Source organism: Anarrhichthys ocellatus, unplaced genomic scaffold, assembly GCF_004355925.1.
Source record: "Anarrhichthys ocellatus isolate YVR2014 unplaced genomic scaffold, GSC_Weel_1.0 scaffold72, whole genome shotgun sequence".
NCBI classification, from domain to species: Eukaryota; Metazoa; Chordata; class Actinopteri; order Perciformes; family Anarhichadidae; genus Anarrhichthys; species Anarrhichthys ocellatus.
In genome coordinates, this window is record NW_022280102.1 from 1,659,306 (window position 1) to 1,686,063 (window position 26,758).

The 26,758-nt window shown below is 40.7% G+C and overlaps 3 protein-coding genes across 18 annotated transcripts in view; 1 reads left to right on the forward strand and 2 right to left on the reverse strand.

Moving 5' to 3' along the window:
* The first annotated feature begins 345 nt into the window (after positions 1-345).
* Positions 346-3,786, forward strand: LOC116397752 (zona pellucida-like domain-containing protein 1). The gene is made up of 10 exons (XM_031873505.1): positions 346-445; positions 533-759; positions 1,010-1,194; positions 1,285-1,357; positions 1,451-1,548; positions 1,634-1,714; positions 1,837-2,008; positions 2,108-2,210; positions 3,505-3,534; positions 3,653-3,786. The coding sequence occupies exons 1-10, from the start codon at positions 346-348 to the stop codon at positions 3,784-3,786; spliced, it is 1,203 nt and encodes a 400-aa protein (XP_031729365.1).
* sytl2b (synaptotagmin-like 2b) lies at positions 3,439-22,580 on the reverse strand. 4 transcript variants are annotated; one of them, XM_031873489.1, is made up of 20 exons: positions 21,534-22,580; positions 20,201-20,381; positions 18,897-19,057; positions 18,214-18,379; positions 17,114-17,162; positions 16,887-16,989; positions 16,358-16,787; positions 16,083-16,264; positions 13,424-15,817; positions 11,333-11,446; positions 11,198-11,248; positions 11,007-11,101; positions 10,795-10,911; positions 9,403-9,572; positions 8,447-8,549; positions 8,155-8,316; positions 7,863-7,947; positions 7,620-7,722; positions 6,800-7,005; positions 3,439-6,482 (listed from the first exon to the last, which is right to left on the reverse strand). In XM_031873489.1, the coding sequence occupies exons 2-20, from the start codon at positions 20,299-20,301 to the stop codon at positions 6,334-6,336; spliced, it is 4,941 nt and encodes a 1,646-aa protein (XP_031729349.1). In that variant the 5' UTR covers positions 20,302-20,381; positions 21,534-22,580; the 3' UTR covers positions 3,439-6,333. The 4 variants fall into 4 exon arrangements, with proteins under 4 accessions (XP_031729349.1, XP_031729348.1, XP_031729347.1 ...); XM_031873488.1 differs by having other exon boundaries at positions 11,198-11,446; positions 20,201-20,329; XM_031873487.1 differs by having other exon boundaries at positions 11,198-11,446; positions 20,201-20,346.
* Positions 22,581-22,661: 81 nt separating this feature from the next.
* Positions 22,662-26,758, reverse strand: part of picalmb (phosphatidylinositol binding clathrin assembly protein b) — a 17,614-nt gene continuing 13,517 nt past the window's right edge. For 8 of the 13 annotated variants that reach the window (XM_031873494.1, XM_031873502.1, XM_031873492.1 and 5 more), the window contains 3 exons: positions 25,765-25,917; positions 25,299-25,404; positions 22,662-24,157 (listed from right to left, as the gene is read on the reverse strand). In XM_031873494.1, coding sequence (XP_031729354.1) covers positions 25,312-25,404; positions 25,765-25,917 — 246 coding nt within the window. In that variant the 3' untranslated portion in view covers positions 22,662-24,157; positions 25,299-25,311. The remainder of the gene's footprint in view (positions 24,158-25,298; positions 25,405-25,764; positions 25,918-26,758) is intronic. The other 5 variants (XM_031873504.1, XM_031873500.1, XM_031873495.1 and 2 more) reach the window with 3 other exon arrangements.

A 26,758-nucleotide genomic window follows, 5' to 3' on the forward strand; every position in this document is an offset into this window, starting at 1 on the left:
GATTTACACACACGAGGAGACGAGGCGACCGACCGAGTAGTCTGAGAATAATGCGTTAGTCAGAGATGTTATTTCACATGGCGTTCTCCAAAATGAGAAATGTGGTCAGCGAGACCAGAGCCTTTGACCAACAATGGACAAACTCCTAAATGTTAATTCTCCCCACAGGCAGTTTTAAACTAGTTTGTCTCATATGTTCAGAGACTAGATTATTAAAAGCGGCAATGTGAAGCGCTCTAAAAAATTACAACAGTTTTCTTTCAAAGCACTTTCTTTTGAAAGAAGATGGCAAATGCCTTGGATCTCATTGTCTTTCTGTTTTCTCACAGGTCCACTCACAGAACAATGCGACTGGTAATCCTTGTGTGCCAGCTTTGCCTCATTCTGAGGATCGAGGCCCAGACGCCAGAAGTTTGCATTACTAGCCCTACAAACAGACCTCCAGGTTTGTGCTCTTTTCATTCATATGCTCTTTAATTACTGTTATTTTCACTCTTCCATTTACATCCTCCTTTTTTTTTATCCCACCCAGAAAATGCTGACATAACTGTGACCTGTGGCACTGAGTATATGGACCTGAGCATCTACATATGTCCGATGTACCAAGCTCTTTACAATGAGTCTCAGATGGTCCTCAATAATCAGAAAAGCACACCAGAGTGTTATGGGACCGCTGACTGGGACGCGGTCCCACCAGTTTTAAAATTCAGATTCCCCCTGAATGGCAGTTCTATCTCTTCCTGCAATAATGACTTTAAGGTATTCTTCACAATAGTGTTCATCAGTTAAGGTACTTAACATTTATTTGTAGATATCATGCTATGACGGTTAAGAGGATTTTAGTGCCATGCAGTAAATTTCTGTTTTCGGTACATTTTGATGGAATTGAATAGCATTAGATGAAAACTAAAGAGATGAAAGTCATTATATCTTCAATTCCTTCATCAAAGAATTGATCAGAAAATTGATTCAAAGCAATTTCAGTAAAATATGTCTGTTTTTTCAATAGATAACCAACCAGGTTGGGACTGGACAGTTTTCTGACTTCTCAAGCGTTGAGTATGTCAACATCTCTGGCACTGTTATCTCTCTAGACCCCTCTGCGGGTATGATCACTTATCGCTCGCAGATCCAGTACAAGTTCTCCTGCTTCTATCCGATGCAGTATCTCCTGAACAACACTCAACTGGACGTGTGAGTATGCCATGAATAACACTGCACGTAAAATATTCAGAACTGAGCTACATTTTGATTTTCATCCAGGTGTCTTTTCATTTAATACAGATCAGGTGTGAATATTGCCATAAAAGACAACAATGGTACCTTCATTAGCACACTGAGTATGGAGCTCTACCAAGTAAGACCTGCTCCACAGTAGCTTTTAAAAACTGGACACAGTTTTTTTTTCACATTTTATAACTTGATTTTATTCATGCTTTTCTGTGAACAGGATGAGCTCTACCAACAGAAACTTGATATCCCAACATCAGGACTAAATCTGAAGACCAAGATTTATGTTGCGGTTAAGGCTACCAATCTAACTGAAAGGTATTTAGGTTATGACAGTTTACAGTTAAACACAAGTTACATAAATAAGAAATTACACTTAAAATCCACCTGTCTGTCCTCGCAGGTTCAACGTGCTGCTGGACAGATGTTTCGCAACACCAACTCCATATCCCATGTTGATCACCTTTTATGACCTCTTTGTAGGGTGAGTCTCATATGTATATATATCCACAGTAAATAATACCTTCCACTCTTCCACTCAACTCAAGGTTAGCTCTTTGTACTTCCACACGTGCAGTAACATTACCTTTCTCCTTTTCACCCAAGGTGTCAAGGTGATGCTCAAACTAAGGTGGAGATAAATGGGGTGTCTCAGATAGCACACTTCTCCTTTGAGGCCTTCAGATTTGTGATGGATAAAAATAAGACAATTTCCACTTTCTACATTCACTGCGTCACCAGGCTCTGTGAGGTGTCCTCGTGTAGCCAATTACTGCCGGTGAGTAGAAACAAGACTTCATTAAAGAGTCCTAATTTTGCCTAAAGATGTCACAAATTATTGATTTTTTTCATTTATTTCTTTATTAATTTCAAACAGAACTGTGGACCAACCACAGGAAGGAGAAAGAGAGAGGCACCAGATGTGTTGGCCAACGCTACAGTGACCTCGCCTGTCATTGTTGTGGGGAAACAAAGCAGTGGTGCGTCTTTAGGGCAAAATTCTGCAAACAAAGATAACCTTTGTCCTATCACTATAACAATTTGCATGGTGAATAAATATACAAATGGTTAAGACGGCCCTTTTGGCTTCACTTGCAAGACAGCTGGATTATCTTGATGTCACAAGATCACGCAAGAATCAAGCCATCTTGTCAGACTTCAAATTATGTGTTTGTGTCCTGCAAGCCAGTGACCGGACCAAACAGCGTCCTGTTAGCTACAAGCGTGGCTTAGGTATGTGAGAGACAACACAGAGATGCACCTTGTTTGTTCTAAACAACAATGGCGGCTCCTAAAGAGGTTAGCGTAGCTGCCTCAATAGCATCAGTTAATCAGAACTGGAGTATTTCATCATTGAAAGAGGAGCAAAGAATGGCACTGAAGTCTTTTCTCGATGGAAAATAAGTTTTCGCTTTTCTGGCAACTGGCTTTGGCAAAAATTTGATTGACAGATTGTTCATCCAATGACCTGCCAAGTATTTATTGAAAGTGACTACCTTTTTCCAAACAGTATCCAATGACAGCTTCTCAGATGGTTCCGTACATCAAACCATCTGGTTACCTATCGACAGGACAATTCATAATTTCTTTGTTTCTTCCAAAACCACTAAACATCACTGTTGAAACATTTAAAAAAAGTTGTATAATGTCAAAACGCTGTTATTTAGGTTAAGTTAGGTTTAGGTACAAAAATAACAAAAATGTAATCGTAATTTGGTTTAAAATAAAACACCTTGTTTCGTCCTTCGCTCCTGTCAAACATTTCTTTTTCGGGCACTTACTGAAACGATTGACACTGTTGTTTTTCTTTGGAGGACATTAACCGGGTCCATAATGTCCATCTTTCCTTGTGGTATCTGTTCTTAAAAGAATAGCTTGACATTTTGGCAAATGTGCTCATTTGCTTTATTGCCAAGAGTTTGATGAGAAAAACGCTACTAGTCTCCTATCTGTGCGCCACATATGAAGCTACAGCCAGTGGCCGCTTAGCTTAGCTTAGCATAAAGACTGGAAATCGAAAAATTGTGATTTTTTTAAAATACGTTTAAACAAAGAAGATATGGCTAACATGTTAATTATTAAGGCTAGCTGTTTCCATTTTTATGTTAAGCTATGGCTGGTGGTAGCTTTGTATTCAATTTCACCTCTGATTCTCAGCAAGAGTGCAAATAAGAGTATTCCTTAAAATGTGAAAATTGAATCAGTTAATTTCATCAACAGTAACAAAAAGTGAATCCTGTCATTTATTGACCATAGTTTTGTTACATTTTTCAGGAGAAGCTCAAACTTTCTCTGCTTCTTACGGTAAGAATCTCGGTTCGTCACGACTTTCTCAGGCGGTATTAGCAACATCGATTAACAGACCAATGAAGGATAATACTGTGTGATATCATCATGCCTTTCTTCTTCTCTGCTCACACAGACTTGCCATCTGAGAGCAACTACAGCGGCCCCGTGGTGGCTGTTATCGTCTGCATCGTCATCTTATCAATTCTCCTTGTCGCCATGGCTGCGTACTTTGTGTTGTATGTCAGAAGAAAGCCATTCATCCAGTAACATACTCTGACCGACAGCGCACTCCCTTCAGCTGTCTCCCAAACTGGCAGTTTAGTACATCATCATCTAAAAAGCATGGTCGTTACTGTAGCTGCAGAGATAGTAAAACAAGTCATAACAGACAATAAATATCATACTGTCTTACTACTATTTTCCATTTCACAAACAGCAATGTGCTTTAATCTATACTTAATAATCTTACAATCATTACCAATCACTTAGTGTATTCATGTGGAGATAAGGGCACAGAGGCTGTACTATAATGGTGTATTATAATTACGTGTTAGTTTTATGCATGTTGTCAGAGTCATATTGAAATATTTAATAAATAATGGTATCTTTTCTTTTGTAATCAGTTAGAGTTGGTGTATTTTTAAAATGTTTTCAATAAGAATGATGAAGAAAGTTCTCGTGCTTTATTCTTTGATAATACATCATTAAACTAAACTTGAAGAAATTGTGACTGGATGCATGTAGATTACACAGATTCAACCAACAGTTTTTGCTGAACTCCTTTTCCGGTTTTTAAGACTTTGAAATACATTAAAATATTTAATTGGTATGGCTAATACCTTTTATATACTGCACTGTTGTATATAGACAAGGTTGTGTTCCTCAAATGGTCACTTGAAGCTGGCTCAATAAGCAAGTGAACCTTTATAGACCCCCATGTTAAAATGCCCAACTTTACAGCAGGAATATACATATTTATAGCCTGACACCAACTAAAAATTGTGGCTGGACAGCTCAAATATTGATATAAATGTTTTAAATAAAGTTGTATTTGTTCGTGACAACCATAGACGTTGGTATGATACCTTCAGGATGAATCGGTATAGCTTTTTCACAAACCAATACATGCGAGACTAATGCACATCAACACAGCCATATCCCTTCCTCAACACCTATTATGACCTCTTTGTAGGGTGGGTCTTCTTTAATTTGACACTCAACTCCGAGCTACCTCTTTATATTTTATCCACGTGTGTAGTCACATTACCTTTCTCCTTTTCACCCAAGGTGTGAACGTGACACACAAACAAAGGTGGATCTCAATGGGGAGTCTCAGAGGGCACACTTCTCCTTTGAGGCCTTCAGATTTGGAGCATATCAGTCAGTTTCCACTTTCTACTTGCACTGCTACAGGCTCTGTGAGGTGTCCTCGTGCAACGGCTGTATGCCTGTGAGTCAACTAACAACAGTCACTTCACACTCTTAAGTAATGCTTCATCACTAAAACGTCTTTTGCTCAGTTTTGTGGATATTTACTTGATTTTGAGCTGGTTTCCCAAAATTAACTAATTAAGTTGGCTTAGTTGTCATGAAGCTGTAGATGTCCAAACTTTCCATGACCACTTTTATGACTTTTGATGTCTGCTGGAAAGTTGAGCTTATTTCTCCACTCAAAGTCCTCTTACAATATTATTTAATGTCACAAATGTTCTCCTTTTGACACAAAAGTGGAAAAGTGAACAATATCACCTTAAAATATGTACATTTGCATGGTTAATTTCATTTTATATATCTGTGTGTCTGTACGGCTGTGACGGTGAAGTGTGACGACTAGTTCTACGAAGTTGTCTTGTTTGGATAACTTACACAGTCAACAGCTCTAATTCAAATATGCAACATTTAATAGTAGAAACATGCAGCATCATAACCTGAAACGTCTTGATTCTTCTCGTCTTCCTCTCTCACACAGGTACATCATCCCCGAGCTGCAACAGCAGTCCTCTGGTCGTCGTATGTCATCTTAACTATTTGTTTCTCTGTCTGGAATCTCTTTATTCCCTCTCTGAGACGCTCTTTATCGTCTATAATCTTAACTAAGTTGGAGACATAACAAAAACAAGTCACGGGGAAACTGGACAGGACTATTATGTTGTGATACTCTTTCATCACCATTGAAGAAATTGTTATTCAAACAATCTTATGCTCTATGCTACCCTTGACTTTTATCATCATTATGCCAAATGATTAAAAAAAAATGGACTTCTGCATTTAATTCCTTTAATCCCACTTGTTTTTAATATGATTACGTGCAACAGTTATCTCATATCTGTTAGTATTAGCCTTACTTAACAACCTTGATAATTTGGCTAATGAGATATTTAGGGTGTATACAGGTGTATTGCACATTGGGAGCAACTCAATTATCAAAATAGTGGACATTTAGACATACTGCATGTAGGATATACATCTAGATCCTGGTACAACTGTGGGTGTAACCTTGTGTCCTTGTGTGCATATTAATTAAAGCCTATCAACAGATGTTCAGCCAGACTTGCCTGGTATTTGTTGTATGTTACCTATGTGTGAGTCATGTTTTTATTTGAGGTTTATTGTACTTCGATTGATGTATGGTTTCTTGATTACATTTTCCAGTGTGCCTCAAGGCTTCTTTTTGTCTGTGATATTATTGTCACTAAAAGCAAGCACAATGAGAGGCAGATATTTGAAATACTTAGACAGCTTTTCCTGACTGAATTTAAATCTTTAAAACTATTAATTAACGGTGTTTTTATACTGTGTTTGCACTAGTTTTAGTTATTTGAAACCAGTTTTTGCAGAGTTCAGCACTCTTAATGGGAGTACGTCCTCCACCCATTCGTTTGTGGTGGCCATCATGCGCTCCCACAGGGCCGCCTCATAAGGAGTTGAGTCCATCCAGTCCACCAGTACTCCGTAACTTTGTCCTACGGAGAGACAAAAGAGACACAAAATTAAAAACACAAGCAACCCTCAGGTGGCTTCATTTAAGTTGGTATTTAAGGCCCAAAGAGGTCAAATTATCCAATATTTTAACGAATAAAGCTAGAGAAAAGCCTCAAAAATAAATATAATTTCATTCATATACTGTATAGTTTTTCATATCACAGCAATTGCACCACATTTGCTCCAGAAAGTATGGTTTTTGAGTTGATATATCTATAAAAAAAAAGCGATGCTCCAGCTGAAGATCACTTCTTTTACACGAGTCAGATTTGTTCAGTTTGTTTATTTTGACCAGTACCTTTTCCAACTCCAAGCCTCAGGCCCCCCAGCATGTTGCTGGCCAGCCTGTCTTGGTCCCAGACAGTGAGCTCCACGCAGGCTTCTGATAGATCGGCCTGTCTGATGCCGTCGTACACCATCGTGTGGTTATACACTGGGTGTACTGTCCTCCGCACCACGCGCGTGTGCTGGCGACTCTTCCTGCTCGTGTCCGGCAGCACAGAGCTTGGGATGAGGGGGAAGAAGAGTTATTTTCACCGCTACAGCAGAAAAGTTTAACTGATGATGGAGTCCTTTTGGGAGAGTACCTAATCTCCCTCTGGCTGAGAGTTAAATGAGAATATCGGTACTGATCTTACACCTGTACATTCAATATGAAGTTAACGTCACAGCTGGGAAAGGGTTAGCTTAGCTTAGCATGAGGAGGTGGAACAGGGGGAAACGGTGGCTCAACAAAATGCACCTCTAAAGCTTACGAATTATTTTGTGTAAAACTTGTTTTAGACGGAGTTCAGTGGAGACATCAAGATATCACTGCAACTGGTCACAGCCTGGCTACAGTTTTTGTACATATTAAACAAACAAGATATAACATGTTAATTAGTGAGCTTTAGAGGTGCTGGTTGGAGATTTCTTTACCTTTGGACAGAGCCGTTTCCCCCCGTTTCCAGTCTTTATGCTAAGCTAAGCTAACTTGCAGCTGCCTTTAGTTTCATGTTTAAAAGACAAACTTGAGTGGTATCATTCTTCTCATCTAACTCTCGGCAAGAAATCAAATCAGAGTATTTCCCAGAAAGCCAACCGATATCTTTAACTTAATATGAATGTAATATGCATACCACTTAACATATGTGTCGATGGTGGCCCTGATTGGAGGCAAGTTATTGCAGGCTTTCACCCAAATGTGAACTTCTCCGGTGTTTGGACTCTCCTTAATAAATCCTTAGAAAAATAAATGACAAAATATATACAAAAATATTCAAAGAACCTTTTCTATACAATGGGTGGGATTGCGGTTTACTAAAATGCACATCAAGAAACGAAGCCTGGTTTTAAATAACAGAATGAAAGCGTGTGCAGACCATCACTGTGGATGATCTCTGGCAGGAAACGTATGGCTAGTCTCATCTCTCCTTGACCATGTGATGGCACCAGAGTTGGTGTGGTCTGAAACATTTGACAGAGTATAAAATACACATAAACAGTAGATCCCAAATTCCTTTGTGCACAGGTTATACAGTACAACTGCATGTGATATCACAAGCTCAAATAGACTCTGGGGAGGCGACATTGTTAGATAATCCGCTGTTATTTGATGAGAAAACAACTGCTGTGGATAAAGCCAGCCTGTGGGCGTGTTTTTCTTCTTCTTACCCTTGCTTTCAGGGCTAAGTAGTTCATCTGGGTGTGGTCAAAGTCCCACTTGGAGAGGTCCACGTCTACCTCGCCCAGGAAACTGTTCCTGCCAAAGGTGTCGTGATGCCAAACAGAGAGAATGAGCGTCTGGGTTCTGAGGTACTCCATGTGAACACGATACTGTAAGGACAGGGAAGAGCAAGGTGCTTTTGTTTGTTGATTGTCATGCATGCCAAATATTTGGCATCGCAGTGTGGGAAAGTGCCTTTGTTTGTTTAGTACGATCAGCATTATGTCTGTGGATTCTTACTCGGAGGAGCTCGTTGAAAGTTGGATTTCGTGTCTTCTTTTTCACAGATGTTTTCCTCTTTCCCAGATTAGCTTTGTCAGGAACCAGGTTGCTTTTGACATACCTTCAAAAGCGAAAAGATACACCCTCAGTATATAAATATGAAAGTAAATCTAGTCAAAGTTAGCGGACAAAATGTACATTCTGACTCGCGTGCCAGAAAATTGTACGCATTTTTAGTTATACTGTAGTAGTATATCCTTTACACATCGTAGAAAAAGGCATTGAAAGTTCACCCTTCTTTTGCAGTGCGTCCAGTTTTTAAAGCATAGAGAGTGATTGAAAACATTAAATATTTATATATTAGTAGTATCATAGTGTTTATTTTTACAAATAGCGTGTTGTGCATTTAAATATCATATATGTTTCGGCCCTAATGCTTCCATAGAAACAGATATGTACACGCATTATCCAAGTTTTTGATCAAACTCATATTAGCTTAAGTTATCAGTAAAATAAAATAAATAAAATAATGATAAACAAGGTGATGATGATCTAAATGCTGAAATAAAAGGGAAAATCACCAGAGACAAATTTCAATGGCTTGTTATGTGTCGTGGCAACTCAGTGGAAACCCGTTTAAGTGGAGTTCTGATGTAGCATTTAATCTCTACCAGTTGATGATCAAATAACAGGTGGCAGAGATCTTTCATCATTCATCTTTTTATACAGTTTGCTTGTTGGTAGAGACACTACAATATCTTTTTCATTTGAATTCAGCCACTATAAGCCACATTAAATAACTATTTTTCCTGCCTTGTTTGCCATTCTGCTGGCACATGTGGCAGAGGCAAAAACAGTGTTCGCCTGTGACTCTTCAACTTCAACTTAACAGTCATTCATTTTACTTAGCAGATAATAAACAGTACATACAGTATAGAAATAGGATGATAGAATATTTCAAGTACAGTACTCACGGATCAGAGCGGCCCCTCTTTGGGTCGACTGCTGCCAGGTGTTGGCACTCAGTCACAAAGATGTGAAACTGTTTGAGCTTCTGGATGTAGTTGATGGAGAACTGGATATTTCCCTGAACCTCCACATTCCCAAAATCGCCGCTGTTCATGGTCATCACACTTCCACTCATCTAGGAGCACACACAAGCAAGTAGGCAAACATTTTACATCATCATTCATATCTTTAATCATTTTATTTATTGGATGATTTGTGGTTTGGGCTTTTTGGAAATCTCCTGGAGATAAAAGTCAAGGACAGAGCTAATTGGTTCCACTTCAGAGGGGAACTCCACCGATTTTCAACATCTTAGGGAAAACCTACTAAATATATGAAATAAGTTGTATGAAGCCTGTGTGAAATTTGATTGCCTCAAATCATGTCACTTGAGACGGCGTTGGTTTGGACTAAAGGCTTCAAGTTTAAAAATGAAAACAAATGAAGGGTTTCTGTAGACCGCTCCTCTTTTCTGCTTGAGTCTAGAAGCTTGAGGCAGGAGTTTGTCTACGTTTCCTCAGATCAGTACCTCCGCTGATGCCATGCAATTGTCCCAACGGCCCGTTATTTCAAAGCCTCGACAGTCAAAGAAATGTCCCATTGGACCAAAAGCCCAAGCAACAGCCTTTATTTTGAAGGTCCATTGCTCCAAAACATAAGCACATGGCTAAGTAGCAATTGTTTCTTCTCTTCTATGGCAAAGGCATGACCTGCCCACCTCTGCCTCTGATTGGCTCACCACTTGTCATGCCTAAACCTGACCAACAAAGGCAAAGAGTTCTAGCCACACTGTCTGTCTAAGCGAGTATTGTCTAAAGAAGTATATAGATTTTAACATGGGCCAAGGATGATGCTGAGGGAACAATGAGCTGACCCCCTTGAGGGAACATGAGCTGCCACTAGCACAACACTTCCAAAACCTCGAACAAACTGTCAGCAGCCGAGTTGTCTTGTGGGCAATGTAGGCACCAGGTTTTGTCAAGGACGAGCAATGAGCATAAAAAAAGATAATATTTCTTCTGCATCGATATTTATCCCTTTTTTTTTTTCTAACTATCAACTCAACATTGTGTCACAGACAATGCTATATGAGTGCAATGCCAAATAGGTGGAGTACTGTGGAGTAATCTTTTTTTTATGGTTGTGCCTGACCATCTGGTGCCAACCACGAGTCTGTTGGGGACAGGAAGCCCATTGTTTTAAAGGGCAAAACATGTGAAACCACACCTAACAGACAAACAGACAAATAAGTAGGTAAATGTCAATATCTGACAAACACAATTTAATTTTAAAAGCCAACGATCAGTGCAGTTTAAGAGAGCAGTGTTAAACATGCTCATGCATTAGTGTGAACATACATAAGACAAAGACGACATGCCAGAGGAGCTGCTGAGGTTATTCAAAGAGCTGCCCGTCATTAGTCTTCCTGTTCGGTCATTGTCCTCGCAGGTGGAGTCAGTGTTTCTGCCACCGTCCTGAAACACAGACAGCAGGCACAGAAAGCTTTGTGCTCAGGGATGCAGAGCAGACTTTGACCTACTGGACTAAAACATGCAGAGGGTGGTTTTACCTCCTTCTCTAAAAACGAAGGAACCGATTTGCTCATCTTCTTCAGGTGCTCCGGATCCGAAAATAGGGGCGGTGACGGCGACGGGATGGATGAAACTAAAGAGTGGTTGATTGGGAAGCAGACAGATTCAAATCTTTACTAATTTGCTTGCAAACATGTCCGTAATGGAAAAGATCAGGCATTTGTTTTACCATCACGAATGCGTCTCATGTCAGCAGCTGGTTCTTGTCTGGTTTCTTGTCCTGTGAAAAACAAACCAAAGAAACCACAATCCCCCAAAATGATCTGCGTATATATGAACAATCTGACTTGGAGGACATGCTCACGTGGTGATAAAGATGCGGTGATGTCCTCCATACTTTTAGTCAGATTTTTAGGCCTTACTTCTGCTCTCAGCAATGCTTTCCTTACGAGGTTTTGAATGTAGACATCATTCTCACCTACAGTATGTATTGGAGAGAAAAATCAACTGACAGGCTCACAGTATGGGCAGTTTCTCATGCTCAAATGGGTTGATGAGTCTTTGTTTAAAGTTATCATTCGTAAAAATCTGAGTAACGAGTTGGTATTTTCAGCTTTACATTATTTTACTAAAGCAAATTTATTGCTCACATAACTTGTTTGTCTATAAATTCCTCACAGACCAGTGATTGAGAACCTGGAACCAGCAACGTTTGGCATTTCTGCAGAAAAATAACTTACAATTGCAGATTCATTTTCATTTGATTGATTAATCTGCTAATCATTGCAGCTAATTAATACACGCAAAATCTAAATATTTGTAGTAAACTCTGTAAAATGATGTTCATGAATGTACAACTGTGAGAAGTCAAGGTAGTCCTAGCAGCAAGGGTAGGAACTGGAGGATAATGCAGATGATGAATGGTACTTTTATACTATAAAGTGTGTGTTGTTAAATACGTTTCTAATTCGTGTTTGCATTACCTGCAAATGTTTTGATTTGATTTGATTCCTCTGGTAAAAATGTCTGGACATTTGGTAACATGAAATGTTGTGCATAATAGCCAAATAATATCAAATGTGCAGTTCGATGACAGTGGAAAACTGATGTTGTCTGAAGGATATAGGTACAGTCCCTGCCTCAAAACTTTTAAAACTACTGTGAAAGAAAGCTGACATGAAGCTGCTTGAGTTGTCAGTTTGTGAATTTTTTTTGTTTTTAATCTGTGTCAGTGAAGTGAGAGGAACATATTGCCCATCCCACAAATTAAACATGGGCAGCTAACTGCAGGCACACTGTGTATTCAGAGATTTGCTTCTGCCAACAAAGACAACTCGACACGGACATGATCTCAAGGATACTGCTGGATAAAACTACTTCAGTTCACTTCAAAACAGCTTATTCAAGACATTGTTAGAATTATGTATATATGAAATTTCATAAAACTGAGAAAATGCAAATGTAAATTTCTGTTAGATGTTAACTATATAGGAGCTGTACATGTGTGTTCATTCTTGACTTAAACTTGTTTTGATCTCAACATTTAATACCTGCTTTGTGAATTGTGTTTTATTCTGATTTAGAAACTTAATTTAATTCTATGTCTGTATTGTAATACGCAGCGTCTTGATTCTTGATAAATAATAAATGAAACAGCTTAACTGATTGGAAACAGTTTAGAAAAACCTTTAAAAAATATTAAAGGTTCTTTCACTTAAATATACATTCAAATTTCTGCCACTTATGTAACATTTTCTATTAATTTCAAGGAACATTCTTTTTGCTTTTTTATAGGAACCTTCTTGTTTCGTGGTTCTGCGCGGTAGTCTTATATTATTTTTTAAATATATATTTTTATTTACATTGTAAAACATCATTGTAAAGTTTATATCTATCGATATAACATTGACTTATTTTGTTCTCTCTCTCTCTGTCTCTCGTTTAATACCACGGTTGGTCGCGACACAAACACCGCGATGCTCATTCGTATAACTATGGAATGAAACACTGCCGATTCAATCCAGACACTGTCTTGCTGGACACAAACGCATTACTTGAAGCCTGACAAGATGGATTTTCGTGTGATATGTGATTCTAAGATTCTAGTGTGACATCGTGAGAATCCAGATGCCGCACAATGCAATGTCTGTGACATGATTGTGTAAAAATAGTTATAATGTGGTGTGTGGGCAGGCTTGTGAACATTACATCTGCATCCCTTGAGCTGAATATCCCGCCTTGTGTTTAACAAAGAATTGCTGCGACTGGGTATTTGTAGTGTGTCAGGGGTGTTCACGTAGGAATTAAACTGTGGCAACCGGCACATTTAGGAAAAAAACTAAATTTCAAAGCACCCTCATAATTCGAGCAACCCCATAGCACTAGCAAAATAAAATCTCTGGCGCCACCACTGCGTATCGCCCTGTTTATAAAAAAAAGTGAAGTTGGTGCTTACGGTTTGAACTCCTCCAGTTGGACCAGGTTTGTGACGTGCTGCTCACAGATGATTCCTGATCTGCGTCTGAACTGCTGTAGCTTGTCGACAGGGGGCGCTGACTCGTCTTGCCGCCCCCTCTGCTGTAACTCTCCTCTAAGGTCACCGGAGTGCTGGTCCTCACCGGCCCAGCCAGATCAAACTCATACCTAGACTTTCCTTCTGACCAGTCGTCCTTCACAGCCGGGGCGAGAGAGGTGTGCTCGCTGGTCTCGTCCGTCATGCCCAGGTAATGCCGGTAGTCTGTGGGAACATATGCCCGTGCACGTGGAGTCAGAGTCTCAGTGTCCTCAGGTGATCTTCTTGGTGAGGCATCTTTTTCGGTGTTCTGCCTCTGCTTTCTGCTCTGGGAGTGGATGGGGCGTACATCCATTTTAAGCTCTTTTTCATCCGGATAACTCAGAGAAAACATGCTAATGGCGCGACGCATGGAATTCGCACGACTGCTCGATGTGTCAAAGCTGTCTTTTCTGCTCTTTGGAGAGCGAATCTCTTTTCCTGATCTGATCGGGGATTTAGGTGGTTTCTCCTCTCTATTAGCATCTTTTGAGCTCCTTTTGGACTCTGCTGTCGCATAATTGGACAGGTTGTTTTTGCCATCATTCGCTGACCCTGGCTGTCTATCGTGAGGTGACTTTGATCGATTCTGAAGAGGGGGAAATGATTTCATGGCAGCAGGTTTTGGTTTCTCTGATACGCAGTAATTGTCCGCGTCACCGCACTTTAACTCCTGAAATGAAAGCTGGGAACTTATTGGTTCTTTCTTTTTGGGGCTCTTGGGTTTGTCGAAGGGAGATGATCCCTTGGTATCTGCCTTGGTCTTGCCCCAGAACTCACGCAGAGTACTAAATTGTGTTCGGCTTGTGTGTAGGGTAGGGGACAACTTGTCTATTGTCTGATTCAAAGGAAGAACAGTAAGATTGTGGTAATTCCTATCAGAGTGTCCGTCATCGATGACTGAATCATTCCCAATCGGTGTCAGATCGTACTCCGACTTTGTAAATCTTTTATTCAGTGTTGATTGATTTGCACCACGAATAACTTTACCATCACCAAGAAGTTTAGCTTTGCCAGTGCAAAATGGAGGCTTTTGCCACTCCTGCTCCCAGAAAGACATGAGCTGCTTTATCTTCTCTGCAGTACTTTCTTGATGTGGTTGACCTTGTCTGTTGGCGTGCGGGCTGTTAATTCTGTCTTTGTTAGACGTATCCTCCTTTCGTTTAGGAGACATGCTTGATTGCATACTTTTATCCTCACTATCCCTCGTCTGTACTTCTTCACTTGAACCTCTACGCATTTGTGTTTTAGAGGTGATTTGCTTATCACCTTGCTTGTCGTTCGTATATGGGCTGTTTCTGGACAAATGGAGCTTCTCAGAGTCTGGATCTGTATCCCGGTGAGACACAGGATTAGTCTTTAACAGTTCGTCTTGCAGTGAGGTTTCTCTAGATCGGAAAATACTGTCAGGTTGTGCACCGGACTGGATGGGTGTCTTTGGCTGTGGACTAATTCTGTTTACAGATAAAATCTCAGTGTCTGAATCTCTTCTGTCAGCTACTTGTGGAGTGGCTGCTAACTTTAAAAAATCTGAGTTGTATGTTGAGTCATTGTTGTTCCTCTGAGTTGAAGTATTGATCACCAGACTGGGTCCAGTATCTTTCTGTTGTTCTCTTGCATCCCCAGGATTTGAAGCTGACTGATCATAGATTCCCATTACGTTGTAAATTCCAGGCACAGTGGGCATATCAGGCGCTATGTGTGGTTTGTTTACTTTGTCCTTGTCTTTTTCCGCTGAGACATGACCAGGTTTTTGTCCTTTGCTGATAATTATTTTATGTCCCATGTTGCTTTTCTCCCAGAATGACTTCAGATGAGCGATTTGGGAGGGTTGTCTTTCATCGTTATTATCTTCAACTTCCTGTGACCGAATTCTTTCTCTGGTATTCTTCTCCACCTCTTCTTGGGTTTCTTGTGTGTCTCTGTCTGTTGCTCTTAACTCTTTAGCCTCACTGGACTGTCTTTGTAAGGGATTTCTTCTCATTTGAAGAGTTTCTTTCTTTCTGTCACTTATAATATCCCCGGCATCTTTTCTAAGTGAACCTTCACCTCTTGATTTACTGATTTCTGTCTGTTTATCAGAGCTCTGCGTGGCCTTTGGACCATCTTCTGTCTCTGTCCAATCGAGGCTGTCTGTGCTGCGGCTAAACCAGTCCAGTACCTTCGCGATGGAGTCCTCATCACCAGTGGGACTGGTGGCCTGAGTGGATAATTGAAATGCATTTTTTTGATTCTTCTGAGCTAGCTGATCAGACTTATCAATGAAGTTGAGATCATAAGACACTGGGGGATCTTGATCTGAAAAGAAAGGTATATAAAATAATGAAATACATCTTAATGTAGTCAGAAAGCTAAGGTTGTCTGTGCTGCAGCAGGTTTGCCTTACCTCCCATGGGCCCACTGTTTTTATTAACCAGACTAAGAGTCAGCCATGCTAGCTGCACTGTGAAGTTGTACTTTAAAACCAAACTATAGGAACTATTGCCTCGGTTGAAATTCGATGACTAGTTCAGAAGTACTTTTAACTACAGCAAGTAGAGTTATTCTTTGTAACTGAACTCACCCACAGTGCTTTGGGGCAGACTCAGATCTCCCGGTCTCATTGCTGTTCCCACACTGCTAATGTTTTCATGGTCTGAGTCCTGAATCCTGCCTGTGTGCAGAACGACATCTTCATCTCGTTCAATGTTCTTCTGTGGGATCTCTTTGTCAGTGGATGCATCACTCCTGGTGTATGTGGCAAGTCTGAAATTATGCAGGTTGTGAGTTGCAGTGGAAAGAAGAGAGAGCTTAATTAAAATGTTGGGGTCAGAGTTGTTGGAGGAATCGTCTACTGACCTGTCTCTTGTTATCAAAGGTGGGTTTCTTTCTCTCTTCAGACTGTAATTAGACGAAAGCTGAGATACATCCCAGAGTCGCTGCTGGGAGTTTTCATCCAGAGGTTTGGATGGTTGAGCTGAATGAGATACTTGATAAGAAACAACACTTTTCTGCGGTATTTCATCTTGGCCCTTCAGGTAGGACTGGTTAAAGTTCTCACTGGACCCCCGCTGGAGGCTCCGTCTTGGGCTGGGAGCAATCCCCGCTGTCTCTCCCAGAGCGTCTAACGCCACGCTGTTGCTCTCTGACTGACTGGAGGTACGTCTTGAGTTAAATGTCCTCTTCTTTGGCACCGGCCTGTAACCGACAGAAGAGCCCTCTGATGTGAGGGAGACCCCTGAAGTCTGACTGCTCTGTGCTGGGGGACTCTTCAGTGGAGATATGGGCTCTGAGGCAAACAACGGAAGAAAGGCTCAGTCTAGAGTATCGCCTCGATATTGCTCTGCTAATGCTTTGCACATTGATTTTTGTTTGTTTCAGCTCAAACCTGTCTCAGATGACTCCTGGTCCCGGCTGGTTGACATGTCATCATTATTTTCAGGTGGCTCAACAACAATAAGGGAAGCGCGGTTGAAAGGGTTGTGCCTTGGCTTAAAGGAAAATTACTAGAATTAATGTTTGACAATACAATATTTGCAATATGATTGTGACAAGGTTGCGACAAAGAAAGGAAAACGGTCACGGAAAAAGGCTGATCTGTTTTGTAACACATACCGTTCTTGGAGAGCGGGCCGCTGAATTCAGATTCTCTTTTTCTGCATCGCTGTGGGAAAAAAACAATTAAAATATGAAGTTAGAAAAGGTGAAAAAGGAAATACAAGCACTATAAAGCATGATTAGATGAAGTGCAGTGTAACTTGATGTGCCTGCTGAAAATCATCTCAGCAGCAAATGTTTTTCTTTCTCAAAAGTAAACTGTAATGTGCATGACTGGAGCTTGCTGACTCGTAAATAACGCTGGTATCAAAGAGAAAGAACTCTACCCAACCTAATCGCCCAACCTAATCAACCGGAATATCAACAGAAAGTAAGAGAGCATTCGATAAGATCCGGCAATTTGTAGCTGAATAAGAGGATTTGTGAAAAAGCAAAGCAAATCTTTGAGTAATTGATTGATTGCATTTAGAAATGCATGTGATGAAACACAGGAATTACACTGCAAAGACAGTAGAACTATCAGGCTACAAACAGAGAGTTCAGGCAACTGCATTCCTGAGTGTACTGTGTGTTTAGGAAATGTGTATCCCTCTGCTCGAGGTACTGCTTGGCAAAATCAAATATTGACCCAACTTCTAATGGAAACATGTCGAATACGAATGATCCTCCGCTGGAGTAAGTTGCACACTGTAAAAGTATTCGTCGTAATAATCTGTTACTTTGACAAAAGAAAAACTCCTGGCAACGGGATGGGAACATCCTGATTGTTTGAGAAATAACAACCACAGCAACATAAACAGCCACCTCTCATTCAGTGTCATTATGCTGAGAGCTCTACTGAGTTAATCCCTTAATATGTCAAACCACATCCAGCAGTGTTGTGAGCAGTAGCTGCTGCTGGGCTATAAAACAGACATATTCCCTGTAAGCACCACCTATGTTTGCACAGGCTGAGTCACAAGACACACAGACACACACACACACTCACACACACTCACACACACACAAATACTGTATACACTGAAAAAGTGAGAAGAAAGAGATGCTGTTCCAGTGTTTCAAATTGATCAAGTTATTTAATGGAATCTGAAGAGAATGAATTAAGAGGTTAAAGACGGACAGATCGGTAAATCTATGAATAAGAAAGGAGTGTGTACTTGATCTCCTGTGGTTGTAGTGCTTCCAAACATCTGGCTGGTTTTGGTGGAGCGGCTGGTTTTGGTGGAGCGGCTGGTTTTGGTGGAGCGGCTGGTTTTGGTGGAGCGGCGATGTCTGAACCTCGACTGCTGGCCGTCTCGGATCTTTCAATTCGGAGAGAACCATCTGCAACAGAAAGGAGCTGTGTTTACAGCAGCTTATGAATAACAACAATCTAAATATTCTGTTTTAAAATGAACTGATGCATTATGTTGATTTAGGGCAGATGTTTAGGTTGAGTTCTTTCCTAGCCCATATTTTGACCCCAGCTCTCTGTTACTTCCTAAGCAAACCTCCGAGGGAAAATCTAAACGTTTCTATTTTCACAAGTTGTCCTCCAAAGTGTTTTTGTGATCCCACAGATGTCAACAATCTGCACAGAAGTATACATTTTTGCTCGCGGCAAAACCAACATTTAGATCCAATGCTTTTACTAACTAGCGGCGTAGTCGGCATAGAAAAGGTTGGATTTAAACTTTGGTTTCACCGTGGGGAAACATTTTATCCTTCAAGGCAGACAGAAGACACTGGAGGGATTGTGAAAACACCTCTGAAGATACAACCTGCTGCTGGATAACAGGTTCAAAAGCTATAACATGTGCTTTAAAACAAGCCCTTTGTCAACAGTGTAGAAGGAACACACCTAAACCAGCCTTCCTCGGTTTCATGGAGGCCAGGATGATCTCCGAGCCGTGGATCTTGTCCATGTGTCTGTGAGACTTGGCCTCATAAAACCACTCTCCAGTTCGGTACTTCAGCTCGGTGTCAAACTGCGACCTGCTGTCAGGTATTCTCTCCAGTTTCCTGGAGGGGAAACACAAAGGGGAAAATGCTTAAGTCAAGAGGTTTTTCTCTACAGTCATTCATTGTCTGTTTATGCAATATGTTAATCCTAGTTGGGTGGCATTTCCCAACAAATGTTTTTAATCAGGTACTGCTTTTTTTTTAATCTCCTGAGGCACTTTATGAACTCAGTTTAAGGTGGTAAAATGTTTACTCCACTTCACTGCAATTACAGTTGCACATGATCTATCTAAAGGAAAGAATTCGGAAAAACATTCCCATCAAGTTCAAATTGAATCAAAGAGAAATGTCCGCTCCAACTCATCTTTCGTCTTGATGGAGAAACACCGCGGTCATGTGAATAAAGGGTAGCGCATTATTACAGGCTGCTGGCTTAATCCTTTTACACCAGACCGGCAAAGACACAGCGAGCATTCAGCCTCCCGCTGATAAAAGAAATAAAGTTGGCCGGCCAACTCTGTTAAACTCCCAATGAAAAGCACATTGTGTCATTGTATTCTTGACTCAAGTTAATGTAACAAAACACATCTTCAAAAATAACTAAGACTTTTTTTTTCTTATAGTTTACATGCATGACTGCATTTTTATTCGGGATATAGAAGCTTCTACTTCAATTTCTGCACGTGGGAGGGATCAGAAAAGATACTGGGCCTTTTGTTTGTCTCAACAAGCCTTAAATATACACTGAGAGGAATGTTTGACCCCTCCCACAGGTTCAATGGAGAGCTTAACTGCTGATTTTAAACGTGTTTCTGAAAGGAGGCAGTATGAGGCATCACGCTCTTCACAGTTGAGGTGTCTCTCATCACTGAGGCCTTTAAGTGTTTCTATTCTTGTCCGTCAGGGCAGCATGGCCCTCTCCCATGTGTGGACTTCATCTTGGCTTTAATCTAATTTGCCCCTCTCAGCGACGTATCCGGCCAAGCTGTTATTGTGTTATTCCATTATAGCCAGACGAGTATTATTTTGACTGTCCCACAAAGGCCTCTTCTCACAAAACAGGCGATGGAAGGACTACTTATTTAATCATTAAAATTACATTAGCTGCATAACATGACATTAGCTTAAATGCTGGTCAAAACATTTCTGCTCATGTAAAAACAACGTCCGATGCGGATTTCTTTCGCCTGATTTGTTTCCTACCTGATTCTCTCCTCCTCGGCCTTCTTCAGATCGGCGTCCCTCCTCAGCACCGTCATTATCGCCCCTTGCTCATCCTCCGTCAGGTAGCTCAGGTCGATCATGGCTCCTCCTCCTCCTGCTTCTCTCCGCCTGCAGGTGTGGAAACGCTGAGCAAGCGGGGAGCAACCAGCTGGGTCTGTCACTGTCAGGCACATCGCGTGGCAACAAATTCCCACTGTCACATCTTAAAAAGTTGTGTCTTTGTTCCAATATTTTAAAACCTTGTTAATGCCCAGAAAATATGAATGTACATGAATCATAAAGGTATGAATTACATGACAGACAGTCTTTAGCTGTTGTTTGGTGAGTTGTTTCTTAAAAAAAACAAGTGACCAAAACCACAGCATGCCATTCTTACACAACCACTACAGTGACTTCCATACAACAGGCCTCTAATTGATGGAGAATGCAGTGACTCCAATTAGCTCTATTTCAATAGAGACATCTGCAACACTTGAAGCCGTTCCAACAATACCGCTTATTAAATGTAAAGTGACCTGTTAATCACTGTAGTACAAGTACAATTTTTGAGGTACTTTACTTGAGTAGGCAATATCAGTTTTGTTTATCATTATACTTCTACTTCACTACATTTCAGAGGGAATTATTGTCAACTACCCAAATCACTTTTGATACTTTAGGTACATCACTACTTCTACACCATAAATGTATCTCGTGTGCTCCTTTTACATGTTTATTTAAGGAACTCTTTGTTGACACATCACGTAAGCGCTCTATAGACACACTCACTGACTGTCATGCCAAACTGGCATTTCTACTTTGACTTTGTTATAAAGTACTTCTTAAATACTTGTAAACTGATACTATGTCTAGGTACTACATGTTTTTGCGCAGCTGCAGATTTCGAAAAAAAAAGTGAAGAAGCTGCAGGACACTGCTGGAAATGTTTTCTTGTCCAAATCAATGAAGAGAAGCACTCCCGCACACTGTCTCTACCATTCCGGTATGTAATGTAATGATTTTTATGTATCCATATTTACAAGTTGTTTTCTCTGTTTGGCAAACTAAATAGATTTTGGATTGATAATGTTTCTTAGAGTTAAATTTGAAATCTCTACCTTAAATTATAGGCTATATATATTAGTTAGACATCTTATTATAGAGGTGTTAGCAATGCATTGTCAAAAGTAACGGTTAGAAATAGATATATCAGGCGACCGATAACATGTTGTGTTTATTTCTCTATTTATCAAATACTTTATGCAAACGTTTGTAAAACAAAATAATAAAATAACTGAAGTTTTCCTTGAATAAGTCAGAGTGTGTCGCCTACCTTACAGGAGGCCTGCAGGCTCGTCACAAACTGCTCCAGTAACTCCCATCCTGATGTGTTAACAAAGGAAGCAGGTGTGGAAGTGTTTGCCTCCTCCAAAGATCTGCTGCTGCTGCTGGATTGTGCCGGACTCCCCGGTCAAGAGCTGAGGAGAGAGGGATGGCCTCTGTGTGTGTGTGTGTGTGTGTGTGTGTGTGTGTGTGTGTGTGGGGGGAGTTCTTGTTTCACGGAGGTGTCATCTGTGCCGTAATGGCAGCTGGCATCCAGCAGGTGTCCTCAGTTTCCACACATTGAAGTCTTAATGTCTAGGTTGACATCATCAGTGTGTGTTTGACAAAAGGGTGTGGACACAGGCGGGCCAGAGGAACCTGATGTATTTCAAACAGCAATAACATGGTCGCAATACAAATAAGACGACGTTTGAAGCCCTTAAATTGGTTTGGAGTGTACCGGCGATGTCATATCCCCAGTGTGAGCCTGATGTGACCCTCAGGGCAGCTCCATGCTTTTAACAACAGGCTTCTGGTTTGTTGATGGTCAGCCCAGAGAGAAGACAAACAAAGCCAGCTGGAAACCAGGCTGTGGCTGAAGCTGGGGAATCCTAAAAGTCTCTAAAGTCTTCTTAAGAGATGCATTTATCTCCTGGATGAGTCAAACATGAATTATGCTGCTGGCTGATTGTGCAATTGGTTAAAAGAGCAGTTGTGAGATCCCGTAAGTAGGTTGTGTCTTGAGTTATTTCAGCCGTTTGACAAGGTTCCGTTTCCTGAATTACGTTGTATTTAATCACCACAACAAACCAGGAACCATGCAGTATTCAGTGAAAATGTTCAGAGTACACTGAGAGGGGGGTGAGGTGGGACCCAACAGCTCATTTTTGATCTAGGGCGCCCAAGCCATGCCGAAAGCCAGGTTGAAAACCAGTGCACTACATGCAGTACCATGTAGTTACAGTATCTTAAACGAGTAACAGTCTACTGTAAATCTTAATGGTGTATAAAATGTCGTATAAAGTTACCAGACCAAACCAAAAATAATTTCCAGGTTCATAATGTATCATGTTTGCAGTTAAAATTCAATAGATGTAACATTCACCTTGAATAAAGAAATACAAATACTGTACAACAGTTTGTGGAAGCTGCTCTTTATTTGTAAAAGAAAGAAAAAGACGTCAGTCATTGTCTGCTACACGTTCTAATTACAGAAAGAAAATATCTGCGGAGACAAACGCAGAGAATATCCTGAATCAAACTTAGGTAGAGTCAAATTTGATTGAATTGCTTTCATATTTCATACATCTTTCACTTTTGTAACTCAAAGAACAGTCAGTGTTTATATACATGAAGCACCGATCAACAGTGCTCCTCCACGCCACCCTGGTCCTCTGGATCGTTTTTTTATACAATTAATTTACATCAAATCTGTGACCCTTCCCCCCCCGTTAGCGTAGCGACAGCTAACCGACAAGCAGACACACTCCGCCGCCTCGAACCCCGACCCCTTGCCCACCCCCACTCCCGCTGAGGAACTGTAGTGTGGAAAGATGTGTGCAACATGAAGACAACTCTTCCACATTCAGAGTAAAGGCAGCCTTGAATACGGTCAGTGAGTCAACGGCATGCCAAGCTTAAAGCAAATGGAGCCCACCACCCAGTGTGACGCTTCAGATTCGTGGATGAAGTGTTTTTCAACTAGACAGGAAAACTGACCCATTGCAAAAAAAAAAAAAGAAAAAAAAAAAGACCCCTAGGCACAGAATCGACTACATACTGGTAACTGACTCGTACTCTAGCCCCTGCACTTTAAGTACAATGGGGATTGTGAAATCTTTCCTCTAGTAAAAAAGTTTCTTAACACAAAACTCGTAGAATATTTAGTGCTCTATCATTCCGCTTAATAGGTGTAATTTATATAATAGCTATTTTGAACTCTACCTCTCGATGATAGTCTGAGATCCTTGTTTGATGCTGAAGCACTCCCACAGGTGTTCAATGAACTGTAGATTTTACATTATTTTTTTCCCCCTCCCAATCTTAAACCAATAATCATAAATAAATACAAACAACACACAAGGAATGTCTACTGTAAACACTGTAAAAAAGACAAAAACTAAACAGGTGTAAACGCCATTAGCATCACTACTTAGTGACAGTTAAATAACTGTAGGGAGCGGATGGCTGATCGGATCAAGAAAGGGAGGGGCCGCTCTCCTCTTCGCCTTCCACCCCCCCTCCCCCGCTGAACATCGAGCCTTTACATCCAACCACAGTAGTTCCAAATACATAACATCAAAGTTTCTCAGCACCCATATCTATCTTTACAGATCACGCTGTAAAACGAGATAAGGAATCCTCTTTGTAAGGGGGTTTAGACAGCAGCATCGCTCCACGTCTCGGACAAGTTACAGAATAATAGGTGTGAGCTCTCGCCAAACGTCATGTGGACATGGTTACCATGGTTTGTGACAGTCGCCGCACCATTGTGTTCTCGTGTCTGTATTTAGGGGAGGGGAGGGGGTGAATGTTTTCTCCGTGGAGTTAGACTGCAACGAGGACAAAAAGCTTTTTGCTGCAAAGTGCTTCATCTTCCGAGAGACACTTTTCTCCAAATTACATGAACTGCATCTGCAAGAAAAGGCAACAGGCGACATGTTAATGAAAGGCTAACGTGTGAGTGGATCTCTTTTCCTCATCATACTTTCAGGACTAACTAGCTCCACCGTAGCAGTAGAATGAGTAGAAGGGACATCCAAATGTTTGCCGCAATCATTTGACTAGTTCAAGAAAATGGCGCTCAGAGGAACGTTGTTGTTGCCTGGGATTTGGGACGGAAATACATTTTAAACTTTAGTTTTTAACAATTTCCATCACAGTGTGCTCATCACAGCCACACATCTACCAGTATTACAATTTAAAATGTGCATTTTGCAATGGTACACACACAACAATGGCAGCTGCTCTGACCATCCAGCTGTGTCGATTTAAAAAGGGAATGTCCGTTCTACTATGATTCTATTTCCTATGAACTAAATACTGCAATACAACAACAAAGGTGTGTCTTGTTACATCGACCATCAACTGAGGAGGATGCTGAATTTCCCCCTGGGATCCGTTAGCTTTAGCCTCAGTTTTTTAGCATGGTATCATACGGCCCTCAAGTGCATATTTAGCACCCTTTTTTCCCCTTGTTTTAAAACGAATCCGCTAAAAACGTTACATATTTCAGCCACAGACAGCATGTTGAACCAAATCATGGAGGTAGTGGACTTTTAAATAGCTAGCTATAACGGGTCAAAACCCATCAGCAGCAGTTTTTACTTTTTTCTTCATTTCAGATTACATCTGACTACATTATTTTTAATATTAATGATGTCAAAATAGCCATCTTTATCATTATAAACTGCATATGTTCAATGTGGGAGCGAAAAGCTTTACACTAACTAAGGATAGAGCTTAGCGAACAATCAATTAGTTAAATTCAGCAAAGGCTCCAAGGTTCACAGGAAACAGGGTTGAACAATCAGCGATGACAGTGGAAGACAAAAGGGTCAGAACGAGTTAAAGTTAAAGATGCAGCAAATCTGTCAAAACAAGCAAGAAATCCAAGCAAGGAAGGTCAAAATAAAACAGAATAAATGAGGAAAAAATGCATGTAATTAGATGGTGAAGGCATCAAGTATGTAAAGATAGGAAAGAAACAAGAAGGGTATTAGCACTGGGCGTGTAACACATGCAGGTGCACCCGCTAGCAAAGAGCATGCTGTACCTAAAGAGATGCTCTACAAGAAATCCTTGAGAGAGAGGTGTGCAAATGGGTCCTGTCCCGGGGCTCGGAGAGGACTCTGGCTGGAAGGACTAGAGGCTGCGGAGGGCTATTTCAGGAAGGAATACAGGAAGTAGGAGGACCAGAGGAGAAGTCAGACAGTCAGTACAGAGACTGAAGGAGGGATGAGATTAGTTTGGAGACGTTGTGATGTATGAAAGACGGGTTCATAAAAAAGGTGTTGTTGGGGGAGGGGGGGGGGGGGGGGGAGAGTCAAGACAAGGGAGATGATTCACAGTTTTGTCCCTTTCAGCTCATGAGTGAAAGGGTCCATTGTTAAAACTGTCATCATTTTCAGCAGTATTTACACTGACAACAACGCTTACACGGTGACTAATTATGGCACACGTGACAGCACAATGGATACACCTATTTACCCAACCTGATAACTGCGCAAATAGATACTGACTTCATTGTGCATCAGCTCGGTGGCGTGGTCAGACTGCCGTGCACCCACCTGAGCACTCGACACGGAGCCGAAGGGGTTGGGTGGCCTCATCACAGGCTGGGAGTACATCATGGTGGGTGGATTCATCATCCCCATGGAGCCCATTGGTGGAGGCTGCAGCGTGGTGCACACAGATGAGAGACGTCACTTCACTGACGGTGGATTTAAGTCAATTGCTTTACAAATTTAAAGCCACTATGTGTTGAATTTATATGTGTAAATATTGTTTTCATTATTATCAATAAACATTCATCTGCTGATTATTTGTGAGGTTTATTGATTTTATCATTTTGTTTGTAATATGTCAGAAAATAGTGACACAACGGTATTCAGTATATTATTATGGATGTCTAAGAAAAACAGCCTAATTTGTGTCCCTGGAATCAGTAAGAGTTGGATTGTTTTGTTAAAAAAAAAAAAAAAAAAAAAAAAAAAAAAAAGATGAAAAAAATGAATCAATTGTTTCAGCTTTAACTGTGAATTTAGAATTGAATATTGGCCACTAGGGGGCACCAAACTCAAACATTTTGACTCAAACTCTTAGTCTCAAGACCAGTGCTAAATAAAAAAATCACAATAGTTAAGACAACCTTGTGTCTGCCAGTACAATGAAAGACTTATGAGGTGAGTGTGCTTTAAATGAAAACTGTTGAGAATCCTCCACCCTTCATTTTGTTTATAAAACATAAGTGAATATTCATGAGAGCAAAACGGCTCACTTAAACCCAGTTTGAGTGAATTCAATTAACTCTCCAAATAAAAATAAGCAGGTAAAAAACTAAAAGGCATTTATCTGAAATTAAATGTTTTAGCAACATTCATAATGTAATGTCAGCTTCATTTTTCTTCAAAACAGGTAAGGACTGACCATGAGCTACACACACTATGCACAGATATGTGTCGTCATGCTGACCATGAGCTACACACACTATGCACAGATATCTGTCCTCATTCT

Bases quoted from the DNA above. Each gene is read 5' to 3' on its own strand.
- sytl2b (XM_031873488.1), bottom strand. From the start codon at position 20,301: ATGATCGACCTGAGCTACCTGACGGAGGATGAGCAAGGGGCGATAATG. The intron at 16,265-16,357 runs GTCAGTAGACGA...GCATAATTTCAG, and splicing joins CCTTTGATAACAAGAGACAG to ACTTGCCACATACACCAGGA. The intron at 6,483-6,799 runs GTACTGGTCAAA...GTCTCTCCGTAG, and splicing joins GAGGCTTGGAGTTGGAAAAG to GACAAAGTTACGGAGTACTG.
- LOC116397752 (XM_031873505.1), top strand. From the start codon at position 346: ATGCGACTGGTAATCCTTGTGTGCCAGCTTTGCCTCATTCTGAGGATC. The intron at 1,195-1,284 runs GTGAGTATGCCA...CATTTAATACAG, and splicing joins AACAACACTCAACTGGACGT to ATCAGGTGTGAATATTGCCA. The intron at 3,535-3,652 runs GTAAGAATCTCG...CTGCTCACACAG, and splicing joins AACTTTCTCTGCTTCTTACG to ACTTGCCATCTGAGAGCAAC.